A 15,430-nucleotide genomic window follows, 5' to 3' on the forward strand; every position below is an offset into this window, starting at 1 on the left:
TACTATCTGTTATGTCTTTAGCACAGAAAAAAATACAAAAAGTGAGTTTGTGTGTCAGGATGGTCAAAAAAGCAATGGGGAGTAATTTAACAGTGCAAGACGTCCACACGAATAGCTTAGTTAGTTTATAAGACCCAGATTAAGCCTAGTCCAAAACCGCAAGGGATTTTCAATAGTGAATCCCCTCTGAGCAGTTTTATGAAGCGTAATATGTGCCTGGGAAAATGGCCACCAAAGTCACAAACAGCAGTTGATTGTAGATCAAAACAGGTCCTGATCTCGGTGGCCCTTAAGTGCTAAATTCACACTTTGAGAAGAGAGTATGTTATAGACAGAGTAGCGAAAAAAGATTGCAACTTGGATCGTGCTTCAAAACAGCATTAATGAACTACTCGCAGACCGTAAACTTGGATCGAGTCCTGCTTGCTCAATATTTAGATTTTCCCTGGCTTTCTGCACTGTACAAACTGTTGCTTAATACTGTAGAGTCTGGTTCACATGATTTGATTTCACAGGCTTTGTCATCACCTTCACAGAGTTCAGAGACTGTGAGTAATGGACCACGTACAATCTGTAGGGGCTACAGGAAATCCAGTGAGAAGATGTAGGCCAGGATATCCAGCTTGACCACAGTGACTCATGCTTGTGTTTCTGGGAAGCTCAGCATTATACTGATTTTGTATACAAATTGTATTACATGGATGAAGTTAGTCTAAAATAATAACATTTAAGAACTTGGAATGGGTTAGGATGTACAACTCGTCATCCAACAACCATCTAGATAAGGGAATAAGGGAATTACAACCATCTAGATAAGGGAATAAGGGAATTTCAACCATCTAGATAAGGGAATTATTTGCTTCATTATGGCTAGGGTGCATTATGTTGATGAAATGTTAACAGTAAAGACTTCAAAAAGGTTACAACATTATTATTTTTTTTTTACATTAATGTTGTTATTTTTTTCCTTTCTTTTTATCAAAGTATTTTGCAGCATTGATGAGAATACAGCAGAGATCAGCATGTTAGAATGATTTCTAGATCATGTGACAATGAAGACTGGCGTAATGATGCTGGAAATTCAGCTGTGCATCACTGGGATAAATTACATTTAAAAATGTAAAAATAATAAACTTACAATAATAAAAAAATACTGTATATATATATATATATATATATATATATATATATATATATATATATATGTATGTATATATTATTTTGTAGTGATTCTTTAAAGGGGATGAATGCATTTATTTGTCATAATAGTTTATAAGTAATATGATAATTTTATGCAAGTAATTGTTTGCTTATTTTTTTTGAATATCTGTTCTTACAGTTGGAAATTCAACCAGAGTTGATTACTAGTTGATTTTGAAAATATGTACTTTTTTCATGAAAAAATAAAAATAAAATCTCAAATACAAGATAGTAGAGATTATATGTAGTTTATTAACTCCCCCCTCTTTGAGACTGTTCAAGCACCTCTCAAATCTTACACACATCTGTCATAATCTGCACAGATGGAATATGTAGTGTAATTATTGGGAAGTTGCTCTAACTTGATTTATAATCCTCACTAATCCCTTTCGTACAGGCTTATTTGCTTTTGTAGGCTTGTGAAACCAGAACTGTTGTTCTATCATGTTGTTTTTATTTTTATTTTAATATGCCCAATCAGATAAATGACTGGTCCCAGTGAGAATAGCACTTAGCTTAGGACCTTTGGGCCACAGACAGCATTTGGCAGAAAGAAACCCTCTGTAACCTGTCTCCATATGTTTAACATACAACAGAATATGGATAAAAAGATCATCCGACGATCCATCAACCCCATTTGAACATGTTAAGATTTGCCGAAACGTTATTGATGTTGTCAAAACTGAATTTTAATGCATGCATCTTTCAAAAGCAGGATGTCTTGTTCCAGCATTGTCAATCCAATCTGTTCTTCAAAGCTTAGCTGGTTAGGTGGTCCTGTGCCCCGTATTGCAAACCATCTGTGCCGCCAGTCGCAGCCATTTCTCCGCCCACTCTTCAACACTTCACATATAAAGTGTACCTGCTACAGTAGACAGATGATAATCAGAATGCTTATTAAATGCAAGATCACTTTAAATGAGGGTTAAAATAAGTGGGGTATTGTACAGGGAGATTAGAACAAAGGCACAGGTGACTGATAGTGACCTTGATAAGAAGGAGAAAAAAGCACTCAGACATATTTGGTATGTTGATGCATGGCACATGTATTTTATTATTTATATTTTTGTTATATTTTGCAATGTCATACCCCAGGACATCAATAAATAATCTTCATGCCAACTTTGAAACCACATCAAAGTGTAAATCTATGTACATCTATGTACATATTACACACTATCTACTATACAGATTGCTATCCCAATGAAAAAAAACTAAAACATCTTGATGGGCAGCCAAGTCTACAGTTCACCTTAGCCAAGTTTGGCAGTATATGTTGGCTTTAACCGTGCTTTTGTTCTCGCCTCAGAGGACAACTGTAGCATTGCTTTAACAATGGTGTATTTCATGCAATAGCGATCAATTTTCAAATCTACTTGAACACATTTTCATGTGTGGTTAGATCGCCTTGCGTCCTTTTTGTTTTGTGCAAGTCCAGATGATTGATAAAGAACACTCTTTAGGTTTTAGTGTTGGACACACGTCTCGTTTTCGCTCTAAGCTGTCACTCCCTTTGTGGATTGTGTGTGACCAGTTGGTGCTGATGAAAGAGGATCTGCCACCTGTCGTTTGGCATTCCAGTATTTTGCTAAGCTGGGCAAATTGATATGGGCAAAGCAAGAATTATGCCGAACATGTAGGCAATTGATATATACTTCTGTATGTGTTGAAGATAATGGCCATATGCCACTGGTGACATGCAGTTGCTGTCAAGTATGTGCATAAAGTAAAAGAAACATGGATAGTATTTTTCAGCCTTTTAGTAATGTTTTATATCTTGAAATCATGCACAGTGAAAAAAACAAAACATGCACAGTGACATTTATGTTAGTTAAATGTATCTAGTTAATTTTAAATTTAACAAAATATGTACATATTTTTACATATTTTGAGAGGACCCAAGATAGGACCTTGTGGTACACCATATATATATAACACGTATAGACTGTTCATTGTCATGTAAGTACTTTTTCTGTTTGATATAGATATCATGAGAAAACTCATTCTTACTAACCTTAAACCCTCCAAATAGCACTTGGATGGTGGATGCCTTCTTTAGAAATGCACTATTGCTATTATCTGCTTGCCTTGCATCCATGCAATTAAAGTTAATGTTTGGTTAAGGGTGGAGGGAATGGGTAGGAGGACGCTTGTTCTTCAAATTCTTCTTTTTTTTTTATCTGGCAGGGCTTGGGCTCTCTGCAATTACGATGCAGCCTTGACACAATGTCATTGTGTTTTTGGAGAGCCCTTTTCTGGGAAGGGAGGACAGATAGAGGAGTGTGCTTCAGTTGGAGAAAGACAGCTCTAACAGCACTAGCGTAATTAACTCAGTGGTGTCTGTCTTTTTTAGCTGTCTTTCTTTATTTAGCCTTGAGAATGATTGCACATGCGCATTTCTCCTTGCTTTTTTTAATGGATAGAATGCACTTTGTATTTGCTTGTTGAAAAGGTATAATGTGGAAGTGTATTCAATATGGTCCTACAATGATGTTAGAATTAAAGTAGGAGCCATAGAGCTGCATTTAGCTTGTGGTAAGACATGTTGTGTTCTGCTGCTCATGCAGGTAATCTAGTTTTGAGTCCAGACTGCAACATGTCTTGACCATTATTCTCTCTCTCTGGAAATGTCTTTTTACTCTTCACAGTATAGGCCTATCTGTCTAATACTATAGCGACAGATTTCATAAGACCCTAATTTTCTCATTAAGTATTCTGTTTCACTCCAAAATACATAATATTATGAATGTAAAATAGGTTTTGAATGTTGTTGCATGTCATCTTTAAAGCTGGATTTAAATCATCTGCTTCCAGTAGCATTTTAATTATTCTTTAATCTGAGTGTTATGGTACAGTATTTATCAGTGATGGTTAAGGCTAATGCTCATGAGCTCACCAGAAATAAATCCATATGAAATCCATATTGTAAAAAAAAAAAGAAGAAAAAAAAGAAATCCTAAACTCACGTCCACTGGCGAACAGGGCTGGTCATAGGAGAGCAGCATCTCCAAAAGGTTGCTGTGCTTATCTGCATTATTCTGTCTTCCACAGAACATCAAACACATAGTTTTAGTCTGGGTTTATCGAAAAGCGCTATGGCATGCGTTTGAAGTGAGGCCTATGTCTGTGGGATGCTGGAAATGCGAGGTTTTCAAGGTCTCCTCGTCCTCCTTTTCCACATCACCTGCGGCAGAAATTCTACAGGGAGGCTCTACTTGTTATGTTGTGCAGCTAAAGTGACACTTTCAGAAATAAATCAAGATCACACAGAAGAGATGCTGCTTTTGATTAAACTGACACATCATAGCTGTTCACAAGCTTGAAGAAAGATCATAGTGTTTTACGTCACATATATGTGGCATGCTGGCAAGGCATCAACGCAAAAAAAAAAAAAAACGAAAAAAAAAAAAAACTGTCAAATGAGATGTAGCATTAAATAAAAATTCTCAGAGCTAAACATGAGACTGCTGTTCATCCTTTAAAACCATCAGTGAGGTGCTGTCATCTCAGGTCTGTAGATGAGAATTTTGAGGAGGAATCACAGAGCTTGACGCTTGAGGTGCTCCAAACAGTCCTGAAACTTGAACCCTGATCATTATCACTCATAAAGAGACCGTTTCACCTTAGGGCTTGGCCTTCTCGCGAAACAACTGAATGCACTTGGATATCTTATAATGACGGACTCCTCACAATATGCTGCTGCTTAATCCAGTATTTAGGTGTCAACGAGACATCTGAGGAATTTAAAGCATCTGGAAAATGGAAACTGGAGGTTGAAATGGAGGGAAAGTGTGGAAACTTTATTGTGTTTTGTGGATGACATTCAAAGGATATTATGATGTCTCAAAGCCAGTGAAGAATTGTATAAAATAATTAGACTTATAGTTTGCTTACTTTTTTCTTTGCTTTTTTCTTTTTCTTTTTTTCTTTTTCTTTTTTGCTTTGCTGTTTATTGTTTTACTTTGTTTTGCTTTTTTGCTTTTTTCTATGTTGTTTTCTGTTTTTTGTTGTGCTTTGCTTTTTGTTTTGTGATTTGTTTTGTGTGTTGCTTTTGTGTTTTTTCTTTGCTGTTTTTGTTTTATTTTATTAAGGTTTGTTTAGCTTTTCTGTTTTTTTTTCTGTGCTTTTTTGTTTTGTTTTATTTTGTCTTGCTTTACTTATTATTTTTGTTTCGTAAAATCATTAAGACTTGCTTTGCTTTTTTTTTGTTTTTTTTTTTTGATTTTGAAACTTGTGTATTATATTCATTCATTACACAGACTGATATATTTCAAATGTTTATTTCTTTTAATTTTGATGATTATAACTGACAACTAAGGGAAATCCCAAATTCAGCACCTCAGAAAATTAGAATATTACTTAAGACCAATACAAAGAAAGGATTTTTGGAAATCTTGGCCAACTGAAAAGTATGAAAATGAAAAGTATGAGCATGTACAGAACTCAATACTTAGTTGTGGCTCCTTTTGCCTGAATTACTGCAGTAATTTGGCGTGGCATGGGGTCGAACAGTCTGTGGCACTGCTCAGGTGTTATGAGCCCAGGTTGCTCTGATAGTGGCCTTCAGCTCTTCTGCATTCTTGGGTCTGACATATCGCATCTTCCTCTTCCCAATACCCCATAGATTCTCTGTGGGGTTAAGGTCAGGCGATTTTGCTGGCCAATTAAGAACAGGGATACTATGGTCCTTAAACCGGGTACTGGTATCTTTGGCACTGTGTGCAAGTGCCAAGTCCTGTTGGAAAATTAAATCTGCATCTCCATAAAGTTGGTCAGCAGCTGGAAGCATGAAGTGCTCTAAAACTTCCTGGTATATGGCTGCGTTGACTTTGGACCTCAGAAAACACAGTGGACTAACACCAGCAGATGATATGGCACCACAAACCATCACTGACTGTGGAAACTTTACACTGGACCTCAGGCAACGTGGATTGTGTACATCTCCTCTCTTCCTCCAGACTCTGGGAAACTGATTTCCAAAGAAATGCAAATTTACTTTCATCAGAGAACAAGTTTGGACCACTCAGCAGCAGTCCAGTCCTTTTTGTCTTTAGCCCAGGCAAGATGCTTCTGACGCTGTCTGTTGTTCAAGAGTGGCTTGACACAAGGAATGCGAAGCTGAAACCCATGTCTTCCATACGTCTGTGTGAAGTGGTTCTTGAAGCACTGACTCCAGCTGCAGTCCACTCTTTGTGAATCTCCCCCACATTTTTGAAAGGGTTTTGTTTCACAATCCTCTCCAGGGTGCGGTTATCCCTATTGTACACTTTTGTCTACCACATCTTTTCCTTTTCTTCCCTCTCTATTAATGTGCTTGGACACAGACCTCTGTGAACAGCCAGCCTCTTTTGCAAAAAGACACACACCTTTTGTGTCTTGCCTTCCTTGTGCAAGGTGTCAATGGTCATCTTTTGGACAACTGTCAAGTCAGCAGTCTTCCCCATGATTGTGTAGCCTACAGAACTAGACTGAGAGACCATTTAAAGGCCTTTGCAGGTGTTTTAAGTTAATAAGCTGATTAGAGTGTCGCACCAGGTGTCTTCAATAATGAACCTTTTCACAATATTCTAACTTTTCTGATACACTGAATTTGGGATTTAACTTAGTTTTCAGTTATAATCATCAAAATTAAAAGAAATATACATTTGAAATATATCAGCCTGTGTGTAATGAATGAATATAATATACAAGTCTGAAATTCTAATTACATGACCAGCACCTATAAACAGATTTGATGTTATATTAATAGAAAATAATTGAATCCAATGAATCCATTTCCAAAGGTATATTGCAGCATGAGGAATGTCTTTCCAAAGTCAGATGGACAGCTGCACAGTTGAGCAGACAGCCTCGCTAAGATGAGAAACCCCTGTGACTGTGTGTTTTATTCTGAGATAAGGGCAACAGTTACATAACACCAATTTTATCTGCTAGGAACTGGTTAGGTTCCTTTGTGGCACAACAAGTTTATCAATAAGTGCTTCTGATTGGAAAGGTTTCAGCTGTTTTTTTATGCTGTTTTTCATTAAACATGTTCAGTGATGTGAGGATCGACTTATCACTTCCTCAGGGCTTATCAGGTCCTGTGCGACAAGATGTGTTTTTTTTTTTTTTTTATCTCAGTCCACTTTCGTCCTGGAGCCCTTAATGATCCTGACACACCAGGACCAGACAAAATCAGATATCCTTATGCATCTTTAATAAGGTTCTGATTGAAAAACATTAAAAATTACTTTGAAATCCTGCTGTTGAATATATATAAAACAAATAGGCATAGATAATCTCATCATTAAGTTCTTTAATGCCAAAATGGCTGTTCTCCGTTAAAAAAAAAATCAGGCCACAGTGCTTTAATTTAGTGTACAGGAATGCAAAAAACATAACATAATAAGTCTTTTCTTCAAAAATGTGAGAACTTAGTAAAACATATCCTTTAAATTTGGATATGCACAGATAAAAGTGATTTTTTTTAGTTACAACATATATTGTAAATAAGACATTTACATGACAAATAATTCAGATTAATACAGGCATATACTAGCTGTCTGATTTCTGGAAGATTGAATATTGTCTCAATCTCATTATTGGGTTATTGTGTTTATATGATGCATACATTATCAGAATATGACCAAATTCAGATTAAAATAAGGTGTATCTAATTTAAGAATGGCATGCCTGATTCAGGTTTGTCCTGTTAATCATGCATTCTTATATATATATTATTTTCCCTGAAGTCCACTTATAAGGGTAGTAATAATATTCTTTGATCTTAGAATTGTCCTGTCTGTTTTGCCACTGTACCTTTAAGACCTCTGTGTAAATGGCTAAAATTCATAACCTCTGTTATGAATAGCTAGCATGTCATTGATAAGCAATTATCTATAATCTAGTAGATAAGTAATTCACAATGATGATCATCAGAGTGGGCCAGAGCTGCTGAATAATAATTAGTCAGATATTACATACTTAATGATATGTGTGCATGCAGACTCATAGTAATGTGCTCATGATTATAATGATAGTCATTATCGTAATGACTTATTTTAGTTTTCATAAATATTCCGGATTGATTGCTGAATGTTAGAATAGGTCAATGTAGTAAATAGTATTTCTTCTAAAATGGCAAGATTTTATATATATATATATATATATATATATATATATATATATATATATATATATATATATATATATATATATATATATATATATATATATATGTTCCTTTATAGCAATTCATTATTCATTTTACTGTTTTGCATTAAAAAAATCAATATGACCTAATTATGACCTGGATCAGGGTAGAGATGATATTTTTGTGTTTTCTTTGCAGTTGGGATGAAAGCAGCTCCATCAGCAGTGGTTTGAGTGATGGTTCAGACAACCTCAGCGCAGATGAGTTCAACGCAGGCTCCGCCCTCAACTCCCTGCCAACAACTCCCATTGGCTCTCGACGAAACTCTGCCATTGTGGTAATTCACTTTAATTGGATAGAAATATTGCTTGCCCAGTCTGTGTTTCTACTTCAAGGTTTGTTGCATAAGTTGGCCAATTTGTGTCACACAATACTGGATCAGTCTAGCCTGAACACACAGTACTTACTGCTAATGGGATGAATGTGTTACAAACCGCTAACCACTTTAGAGTGAGAGAGCACACACTGACTCAGTCAATACTCATCTGAAATCTATCACCACAGAACACAGACAACACAGTTTATCCCACCCAAAGACAGTGATGTGACTCTTCCCTGGCCAAGAAGTCTTCTGGGAGACTCTGGTTTCATGCTCAAAGTTGAACTCCCATGTCGTAGCACGGGTTCAGTTCTCTGTGTGTGAATCTGTGTTTGTGTTGGTTAGGATTTGTTGAAGACCACACTGCTTTCTGGTTTCATTTCAGCCATTCTGGCTACATAAAATTAAAGTTTGTGAGAAACGTTTATTACAATATTTCAGTACAGATGGGCCACAGTGTCTGTATTGATTTTGAATGTCATTATAGACATTAATTAGATCCAACACACAAAGTTCACACAAAAAAATAAATAAAAATAAAGCACACTTATGTTGACTCAAACACAAATAATTGGTTGCAAATTAAAATAAACCTGTGAGGTACAGTACTGTTAAAGCATGTTAATCCTTGATGAAATATTGAACACATATGTAATAAAAATTCAATTTTTTGGGCTTGGTAAGATTTTTTTTATTCTCATCAAGGCTGCATTTATTTTACCAAATGACAATAAAAAAACAGTAATATTGTGGAATATTATAGCAGTTTAATATAACTCTTTTCTATGTTAATATACTTTGGATTGTAATTTATTTATGTGAAGCAAAGCTGAATTTTTAGCATCATTACTCCAGTCTTCAGTGTCACACGATTTTTCAGAAAACATTCTAACATAGGCTACTGAATCGATGCTCAAGAAACATTTTGTATTATTTTCAATGTTGTAAAACATTTGAAATGCTTGAAAAAAAAAAAGAAAAATCTTGAAAAAGAAAATTTGAAAAATGTGTTGTGGAAATTTAAGGTAATCTTGGACTGTGGGACTGAAAACAGAAGCAGAAAGAAAACACCACTTTTAATTGAAAAGGACATACTGAAATACATTTGATTTCAGTTAAGTTTAAGAATTTGAGCATTCCCAGTGCATTGTGGGTAACACTAAAAGTCCACTGCTTTTCAGGAATCTTCTCTAGAGAATGGAGTCAGATTGTGCCTGTCATCCCATTCTGAACCTGATTAACCTTTGAGGTTACAGTATCACCACACACGCTCTGCTGGACCCTTTCAATATCTTCTCCATCAAACAGATCACAGTGTTCTTCCAAACCCCCCGCAGACTCCGAAGCCTCCCCTCCTCCTCAGATGACTTTATTGTACTCATCAAGGTATGAAGAAGGAGGAGGGAATAATCCCCGGCTTCTTTCTTGATCTGACCCACGCGGCTGTCTTTGCCAGAAGAAGGAAATGACATGTCAACGTTACTGTTATACAAACAAGTTCAGACAGGTATAATTGGACAAATATGTGAGCTTGCCGTTTCCCATAATTCCCAGTAAGGGTGCAAACATTCCTCAGATGACATCAACCTTTCACAAAGGGTTATTTACATTTAATAAAGCAGGTATGCCCCTCCACAGAGCTTCTCCTTAAGCCGGACCTAGTTCACTGAGCAACATGGTCAGACTCACTCCTCTTACTTCGGGATAGTTCACCCAAAAATGAAAATTATGTCATTAATGATCACTGTTTGGAACGTTACTTTAAAAAAGTAGTTAGTTATAGTTACTCACTACTTGTTCCAAAAAGTAACTGAGTTAGTAACTGAATTACTCTACAATAAAAGTAACTCGTTACCAGGGAAAGTAACTATTTGCATTACTGATTAAATTAAATTAATTGCTATATGTCAAAGAATTTTTATTTAATTTTTTAGCAGTTTTCACAAGTCAGTTGAAATGAGTAGAACAGAAAGGTATCCGTACATAACTTTTATCCTGCACTTCAAGTATTATCTTTTTTGGCCACTAGCTTTGTAGATGCGTGTGTGTATCACATTACATGTACACATTACATGCACGTTCTTGCCTTTGACCGCAATGAATTTGAAGTAGTGCTTATATCTCCACCTTGAAAATGCCAATTTTTCATCGAATTGCTCCTGGCTCGCCATTTCTGCTGCGCGAATCTTTGTGTAGCTGTTGCGTGTGAGTGTGTGTGTGTATTTGACGCATGTGCCGGCATGTGTGCAAAAACACTAGCTCTGATTGGCTACTATGAAACACATGACTCTGCCTTAGCCAATCATAATCGTTTATCTCGTTATTAACCCACCTGCTCGCTCGCTGTATGAGCCAGGGGAGCGTTCGGATTGCATCAACAATCATGCAATCAATGCATAGTAACGCACCGCATTTAACGTTCAGTAATGTTAACGGCGTTGTAACGACGGGAAAAGTAATTAGTTAGATTACCCCGTTACTGAAAAAATAACGTCGTTACCTAACTGTGTTCTTCGGAACACAGTTTAAGATATTTTAGATTTAGTCCGAGAGCTTTCTGTCCCTCCATTGAAACTGTGTGTACGGTATACTGTCCATGTCCAGAATGTCATGTCACATTTACCAGAGAAAAATAATGGCCACCATCTTTAGTGTCTTAGGTTCTTTTCTTCTCAAAATTCTATTCTGAAATAGTCACTGAGTGTTTATTTTAACATGAACTCTTTCCACAGCTTCGCACTGATGCTGAGAAGCGCTCGCTGGTTGAAAGTGGCCTTTCCTGGTACAGCGAGGAGGGGAAGGCTCAGTGTCGGAACGAGGGAGGATATGACACGGGCAGCCTTAAGGCGGAGTCGTCCAGCAGGTGGAAGAAAGGCAGATGTCAAGATGACACTGGAGTCAAGGGTGAGCTGAGGAAACCGCAGACGCTTGGCCACCCAGCCAGCAGACTGAAGAAGAGCCGTAACCCTCCTGTAGGCGTGACCTCCCCCATCACGCACACCTCACAGAGCATGCTCAAAGTGCCAGGAGGTGAGTGATGCCACTCACAGACACACATGCATCTGATGGTATGGAAACCTTGCTATTAATCTTCCATGATTCCTGACATTCTGTCCTCCAAATCCTGCCAACACAGGCATAAATTATCTACTGAATAAGCATAACTTAAATATACTGTCCCAAAAGTAACTTCTATTGCTCAGCAGTATTGCGCTTTCATAGCTCAGGAGAATCAGTGGAGTTCCCAATTATTTTTCACAAAAAGAAGAAAAGTTTATGTTACTCACCCTCAGACTATCCAAGTAGATTACTTTTTCTTATATATATATATATATATATATATATATATATATATATATATATATATATATATTTGTCGTGTATAGTTCTTCATTTGTATTATTTTGTAAAATTTGTGTAATTTATTTGAGTTTTTTTTTTTACTAAATATCTAAAACACATACACACACACATATATTTCACATACACATATATTTAGTACATATATCAGTAGATATCACTTGTTTTACATTTAGCTTTAATGTTTATCTAAAATGTTTTACACTACATTTTTAAAAACACTAAGAATCGAATTGAATGTTATCAAATGTAATCTATCAATAATATGCTTTTTCATTGATCTTAGCTTTCAATGATTGAGCTATTTCAAATTTATTTAGACAACATAGTAAAGGATTGTAATATTTATTATAATTCAGTAGGTATCAGCAATAGCAATATGCATAATTATTGTCACATTGTTTGTTAAAGTGTTTGAGTTCACACTGATATCTTTTACTTTTGATTCTTGATTCGTGTCATCGTTGAGATCATAAATCTGAGAAGCATGAAGTTTAAGCAAAAGTCTAAAATTGCTCTCCATGTAACCTCATTGTGGTCTAGACAAAACAATTAAGTCATCAAAGAGATCTTTTTTGTGATTTGACTTTTATATTGGGTTTTAATGTTATCGTCTGAGACCTTTGAGTCAACAAACCGTGAAGTGATTACAGAGTCCAGTATCAATGGCTTTGACCTCATCTAGAAACACAGCCACTCTTCTAATCGGCTTCATCTTTGAACGCAGTCCTCTGTCTCGATGGCAAACTCAGCTGATGGCAGTTAGTGCTGGGTCATTAGATCCAATGCAGAGCTCCAACAAAGCCTGATTCTGCCGCTGACATGTGTAGAATAGCTGCTAGAGAAAGACGCCCTGTTCGGCTCAGTGCTGGAGTGGAGGATTGGCATGATAGGGTTGGGGAGGGTTGAGGATGATAACAGTTCTTAAAACCCCTAAATCACCCAACACCAACCATTATACCTCTTCCTGTGAAAGCATCACCTCAGCTGATGTTTTTAAACCCTGTTTCATTCGTAGTTTACAACCTTAGAGTTCAGAGCTCCAAGAAACCAGAAGAAAAATAGTTTTTGTTGTACATTTAATGCCACCTCATGGGGGTCCGTTTGTCATTTGCAACACAACGGGAGGCACGTTGGGGAGCACAGCGTTTTTGCAGCTGGACCTGAAAGAGACCATCTGGATGCTCTACTGTACGTGTTATAAAATAAACCCCTCTATCCAAAAAGAAAAACGTCATGATGTCACTCTAATGAAAGGCAGTCATGTTTAGACTTGCGTTCAGCTAGCGTGTTGACATGTAGCCAGAACGTCAACACTTGTGCACATGTCTGCCATTCATGCGGTGGCCAATGCGGTCCAGCTTTCGAACACACAGAAGAGGATGAATGACAGATTGATGAAATGTAAGCAGTTGCACCCAGTGAACTGCGCAACTCGATCCGCTTTATTCAGAAAACAGACTTTAGATGTTTTCTCTCCAAATTACAGTTTCAGTGAAGCAGTCATGACAGCCCCTACGAGAAATCGGTTCTCTAGGAGAACCCAAGAATTGGAATTTGTTGAAAGCAAAGTAGATTGTCCTTTCCTGTCAAATACAGACAATTCATATAATTCTTTGTGAATATATTGTAAAATGTAATTTATCCCTGTGCTCAAAGCTGTATTTTCAGCATCATTACATCAGTCTTCAGCATCACATGATCCTTCAGAAATCATTCTAATATGCTGGTTTGCTGCTCAAGAAACATTTATTATATTAAATGCTGAAAACATTCGAGCTGATTCATATTTTTGTGGAAACCATGATGCAGTAATATTATAAAGATAGTAATAATGTGTTTAATAATAAATATTAACTTATAATATTAACAAGCAAAACATTGCCACAGTAAACTTTCAGATTTATACCATATTGTGCTCTTCAAGAGTTTGAGACCGAGTCTTTTTTGAGTTAAGAACTATCTCATATGTACTTCTTCATTACATTTGTTTAAACTTGTCTAAAACTTTCAAATAAGAACCTATGGAAGCATGTATCTGTCATGGAATTCTTGTATTACTAAGTGTTATGAGCAACAAATGTGAGATAAAAAAAGATAAACTCAGAATTCAGACGAGTTTGCATCTTGAAATTCTGCTATTAAATCTCACTATTGTGAGCAAACAAAATCACCTGTTATCTTCCTAAGCTTACGTTGAAGTTCATACCGAATCCACAGAAACAAAAAAGAGTGCACATGCACATGTCCCTAAGTCATTTTCAGCTAAAGCAGATGCAAGCAGAACCAAAACTGGCTGAACGCTTGAGTAGAGTGGTTTGTCCCAGAGACAGTGGAACACAGAAGCAATCATTAGTCTTTCAGCGAGTTTGTAGATGTTACTGACCGACAAGCCAAATGTCTGTGTCAGCGCTCTCTGCCTCTCCCTGTGGACAGACACTTTGATTGGACAGACTTAGCACACGAGATGGCACTGGAAAAACAAGATTATACCCACATATAGTAACAGAGAGAATTAGTTCCAGCTTTTCTTCAGTGTTGTCTTTATGATTTATCATCCAGTGGAATTGGATCCCAAATACTCCATATTTGAAAATGTAGTTATAGGACTGGAAACCTCAATCCATGTCATGCGAGATGTGTATGAAATACGGCCTCTTATAAAGTGGGAGAGAAAATAAACTATCAATCTTATTTATGGGATCACGTTCCTCAGACAGAGTGACGATAATTCTCTCTGACTGATCAATCCCATAGCTGCAGCACAAGCTGATCTCATGGATTTTCCGGGCTGTGGTAAAAGGGCCGTGCTTTTAAGCACAAATCAGTGTTTTAGAACGAATCATTCAAGTGAATGAATCACTTCAACGTGCTGACTCATTTTCAGACGTCGCTTGTGAAGCATGCAACTACATTCTTGCTTTTAAAGACCTTTTTCGTGAACTTATTTATATCTCATTCATAAATGAGGATCTGCTGATTGACTGAATGAGAAGAGGCATCTATTTCTTTCATTTCATCATGTAAGTTAATCTTGTTCACAAGTTGAGAAAGGAGATGGAATTTTTTTTCAGTTAACGACAATGTTTTTTTACCGCCTAGTTTTCGTTCTTTCATTCATTTTCTTTAACAATTTTAACCTTGATCTCTGTCAGTTTGAGTTTGTTTAGATACTTTTTCCTTCCTGTTTCCATTTACTCTTTCTCTCTTTCTGTTTCTGGCTCACTTTTACGGTTTCCCTCCAGTCTAAACAAACATGTAAGAAATGTGTGTTCCCCTTCTTGTACCCTTTGATACAATCATGCTAGCATTCAATCCAGTCATCATCTGCTAATGGCCTCAACTCAACATAATCA

At 36.6% G+C, this 15,430-nt stretch overlaps 1 protein-coding gene across 4 annotated transcripts in view; it reads left to right on the forward strand.

Annotated features, from left to right (window-relative positions):
- The window catches only part of LOC127944615 (neuron navigator 1), a 111,505-nt gene that overhangs the window by 73,891 nt on the left and 22,184 nt on the right, over window positions 1–15,430 (forward strand). For all 4 annotated transcript variants that reach the window (XM_052540673.1, XM_052540676.1, XM_052540674.1 and 1 more), the window contains 2 exons: window positions 8,534–8,672; window positions 11,447–11,744. In XM_052540673.1, coding sequence (XP_052396633.1) covers window positions 8,534–8,672; window positions 11,447–11,744 — 437 coding nt within the window. The remainder of the gene's footprint in view (window positions 1–8,533; window positions 8,673–11,446; window positions 11,745–15,430) is intronic.

Source organism: Carassius gibelio, chromosome A23 (assembly GCF_023724105.1).
Source record: "Carassius gibelio isolate Cgi1373 ecotype wild population from Czech Republic chromosome A23, carGib1.2-hapl.c, whole genome shotgun sequence".
NCBI lineage: Eukaryota > Metazoa > Chordata > Actinopteri > Cypriniformes > Cyprinidae > Carassius > Carassius gibelio.